Source organism: Rhagoletis pomonella, unplaced genomic scaffold, assembly GCF_013731165.1.
Source record: "Rhagoletis pomonella isolate Grant_MI unplaced genomic scaffold, Rhpom_1.0 Rhpom_scaffold_13088, whole genome shotgun sequence".
Classification (NCBI taxonomy): Eukaryota; Metazoa; Arthropoda; class Insecta; order Diptera; family Tephritidae; genus Rhagoletis; species Rhagoletis pomonella.
The window spans coordinates 1-4,398 of record NW_023471613.1 but is presented as its reverse complement, the minus strand read 5'-3'; the positions used below and the strand labels follow the sequence as shown (position 1 = coordinate 4,398).

Genomic DNA, 4,398 nt, shown 5'->3' with positions numbered 1-4,398 from the left:
AAGCTTAAATGTAACGCTTTATATTGCGATGTGAGGCTAATGATTTATGTTGATTGCATTATCGGCTGCTGCTCCGAACATACTCCCCGCGTTGAAAGGTCAGGGCTTTCAACAGTATCGTTTACTGGAAGGACGCACAGCTTGTTCACTGCTCGACGGGTTGTTCCACTAGACGTGCGTAAAACTGCCACTCGTACTACACCATCAGCTCCAGGGATAACCTCGATTACACGGGCCAGGGGCCACTTCAGAGGCGGTGAGTTTTCGTCCTTGACGCATACGATATCGTTCACTTGAATGCTGGCCTGAGGTGTGCGCCACTTCGCTCGTTGCTGGAGGAGAGTGAGATATTCTCGACTCCACCGATTCCAGAAAATTTGGTGCACGTGAGTTGCGCGCTGCCATCGGTCAAGTCGATTACAATTTAAATGTCTCAGGTCAGGTTCAGGTAGAGCTATTAGTGGACCACCAATCAGGAAATGCCCTGGCGTCAATACGTCTAAATCCTCTGGATTTTCTGAAAGTGGTACAAGAGGACGAGAATTAATAACAGCAGCGATTTGACATACCAGAGTGCGCAATTCGTCAAAGCCAAGAAGTGAAGAGCCAACCGAACGATAAAAGTGCTGCTTAGCTGTTTTTACGGCTGCTTCCCACAAGCCGCCGAAGTGCGGCGAGCGGGGCGGGATGAATCGCCAATCAAACCCATTGTTGAGACAGTGGTTATGGACCTCGCTGCGATGCTCCTCGCTTAAAAATAGGCGTCGCAAATCACTTAACTCGTTTCTTGCGCCTACGAAGTTTGTTGCATTATCTGACCAAATGCAGCTGGGTACGCCACGAGTAGCAACAAATCTCTTTAGAGCGTCGATAAAGGCGCTGGTCGATAAGTCTTTCACTAACTCCATCCAGACGGCTTTTGTTGCGAAGCAGATAAAAACGCTAACGTAACATTTTTGAGGGGACTTGTTACGCATTTCTGGCTAATAATAGAACGGCCCACAATAGTCTACACCAGTGACAATAAAGGCGCGTGAGGCCGCAATGCGATCCTTAGGCAAGTCAGCCATGATGTGCTCGACGAGTCGCGGTCTCGATTTACAACATATAATGCATTTACCGAGGGCGTGGGCGACAGTTTTTCTGCCACCTATGGGCCAGTATTGCAAGCGAATGGCTGCAAGTAGTGACTGCGGCCCTACATGATGATGCTTGTGATGAAAAGGTGCAATTATGGAGAACGTCAGCGGATGATTCTTTGGTAGAATACACGGGTGACGCGCTTCAAAGCCAAGAGTTGAATGCCTCAGGCGACCGCCAACTCGAATCAGACCGATGTCATCTAAAAATGGTGATAATGAAGAGATGCTGCTAGATGATGAGACACACCTCTTATTTTTCAGAGCGACGTAATCTGACCAAAGCTGCGCTCTCTGAACGATGCGAATTAACAACTGAACCCCATAATGAATGTCCCGAGACGTGAGCTGCGACGTCCTTGGCAATTTTTTTATATTGATAAATTTGCTTACGTAACCAAAAATACGCTGCATTTTGCCAAACGAGTTGATGTACTTAAATGAAAGAGATACGTCGGGTCGATCATTTGATGTGAGTAATACCTTTTGACGAGTTTCCAAAAGCTTCGTTTGTGGTTCGCGAAATTTAGGCCAGCTGATTTCTGCTTTGTGCAAGAATATTGGACCGTGCATCCAAAGAGCTGATTGCAAGAGCTCTCTTGGTGCGGCCCCTTTGGATAGGATGTCTGCTGGGTTCATGGCTGTAGGAACATAGTGCCAAGTCATCCCCTGTGTAAGCTCCTGTATAGCACATATTCGATTAGCGACGAAAACGTTAAATTTTGAAGATTCTTCCTGCAGCCATGATAGAACGATCGACGAATCTGACCAACGATAGAAGCGGCAGTCAAAAACCTTCATCTTGGCTATCTCACCTACTAACTGCGCAAGCAGAGCGGCAGCGCTGAGTTCCAACTTGGCCACAGTCAGAGTTTTCAGTGGAGCAACGCGTGCCTTTGAACATAGCAACTGTAATTGGACGTTGTTATCCTTAGTTGAGCGAGCATATACACAAGCGCCATATGCTTCAAGGCTAGCGTCGCAAAACGCATGAATTTCAAGCGCGGCTCCAGGCTGTAATACATAGCGCGGAAATGACGAATGTTGAATGTTGACGAAATCTTCACAAAACGTAGACCAGGCCGTATCCAGTGAATGGGGCAAGCTTTCATCCCACGCGAGCTTATCCCTCCACATTCGCTGTAAAAGAATTTTCGCCCTTGTCAGAGTGGGGCCTAGTAGGCCAAGTGGATCGTAAAAACGAGCTATGGTAGCTAATACAGAGCGTTTGGAATTTCTGCCAGATCTGATCGGCGAAAACGAAAACAACAGATTGTCTTTGAACGGATCCCAGACTAGTCCCAGAGCCTTGGTGATATCACTGCCGTCATCGAATTTGAGAAAGCTTTCTCTTTCTGTTTGGGGAATATCGCCGAGAACATCAGGGCTGTTGGAGCACCATTTCCGTAATTGGAAATTACCTCGAGAAAGAAGACCTGTTGTTTGCTGCATAATGTTTCGCACTTCCCGCACTGAATTGCCACCAGATATCATATCATCCACATAGAAGTCTCGAAGAACGACCTTTGAACCCAGGGGATATGCTGATGATTCATCAAACGCGAGCTGATGCATGGCCCGAATAGCCAGAAATGATGCAAGCTTAGTTCCATAGGTCACCGTATTCAACTTGTACACGCGTAGGTCATCTTGTGGAGAGTCACGCCATAGTATACACTGGAGCATGTCGTCTGGTGCAGTGACTCGAACGCATCTATACATTTTGCAGATGTCTCCAGTAAGTGCGACGGGAAACGATCGAAATCTAATGAGGATGTTGAAAAGCTTCGGTTGTATTGTTGGACCTGACATGAGCAGATCGTTCAGCGACAAGCCCGAAGTTGTAGCTGCAGAGCCATCAAATACAACTCTCAGCTTTGTTGTAGTGCTGTCATCCTTGATGACACAGTGATGTGGAAGGAAAAACTTACAGTCATGAACATCCTTACTGGAGACTAGTGACATGTGGTTGAGATCCAAATATTCGTTAATGAATGCCACATATTGTTTCTTGAGCTGTGGATTGCGAGTCAGTTTTCGTTCAAGACTGCGAAAGCGATGTAGTGCCTGTAAATACGAATCACCTAGTGACTCCACGCTACTCTTCATCGGCAGACGCACGGAATACTCGCCTGAAGACAGACGCGAATAATTTTGCCTAAAGTGCTCTTCGCAGTCGAGCTCTTCCTTTGTTGTTTTAGCGATTGGCTCAATTACATGGTCGATTTCCCAAAAACGACGCACTAAATAATCTAGCCGAGTACTACAATCAATGTCAGTAGATGACCGTTGACGTACGACGAAAGATGAGAGTTTGGGCGTTTGTTGTCCACCACCGGACAGCACCCAACCAAACCGAGTTTTTTGAAGCAATGGCAGCCCAGGCGCCAACTGAATTTGGCCCACACAGAGAAGTTCGAAGAAGAGTCCTGCTCCTATAAGCAGATCAATACGCTGTGGTATGTTGAAGTTGGGATCAGCCAGCTGGATGTTGGAGGGAAGTCGCCAATTAACGGTGCTCACTGTAAGGCCAGGTTGACTTTCAGTGATCGTTTGTGTGACAACAGCAGTAATCGTCGTCGAGAAATCAGAAGTCCGCGACTTCAGTACGAGATCGACCGAGTATCCCTCCGTTGAAAAGTTGACGTCGCCAATGCCAGATACTCCAGCGAAGGTTTTGGTTTTCCGCAGCTGCAGCTGGTTTGTGAAACGAGAGGTGATAAAGTGCAGCTGTGAACCAGAGTCTAACAGCGCACGACAAGGTACGAAAGTGCCGGCACGATTTTTTACAAAAATTACCGCAGTGGCTAGAAGCACAACATCAGATGGAGAAGTAAGGGCCTGGGACGAGGCAGATAAGGCTGCAGTCATGGCATTAGGTTGGGCTGTAGCGGATTTCAAAGTTAAGCCTTGAGGGCTGGTGGCAGTTGGAGCAGAGCGCTCAAAGTGCAAAAGTGTATGGGGCTTTGATTGACAGTTACGACAAGACCCCGATTTGCAGTCGCGCATCTGATGACCTTTTTTTAGACAATTGAGACATAGAGCGAGTTGTTTAACCTCTTTTTGGCGGAGGTTTGGCGACAGATTTGTAAAACGAGGACAATGGTATATCAGATGCTCATGGGATCCACAAAATACGCAACCGCCCACTGAGCCACCAGAAGCAACAAATGATTTTCTTTGGTTGGTACTCACGTTTTTACCAGATTTACCAGCTTGACCAACTGGTGTTTGCATAACGTGTTCGACGTTTTCGAGC

At 47.1% G+C, this 4,398-nt stretch overlaps 1 protein-coding gene across 1 annotated transcript; it reads right to left on the bottom strand.

Moving 5' to 3' along the window:
- Nucleotides 1-1,532: 1,532 nt before the first annotated feature.
- On the bottom strand, nucleotides 1,533-4,010 carry LOC118756932 (the record flags this gene model as incomplete). Its single annotated transcript, XM_036491666.1, has 1 exon — nucleotides 1,533-4,010. A coding segment is annotated over exon 1 (2,478 nt), but the record flags the coding sequence as incomplete, so codon positions are not given.
- Between the last annotated feature and the right edge of the window lie 388 nt (nucleotides 4,011-4,398).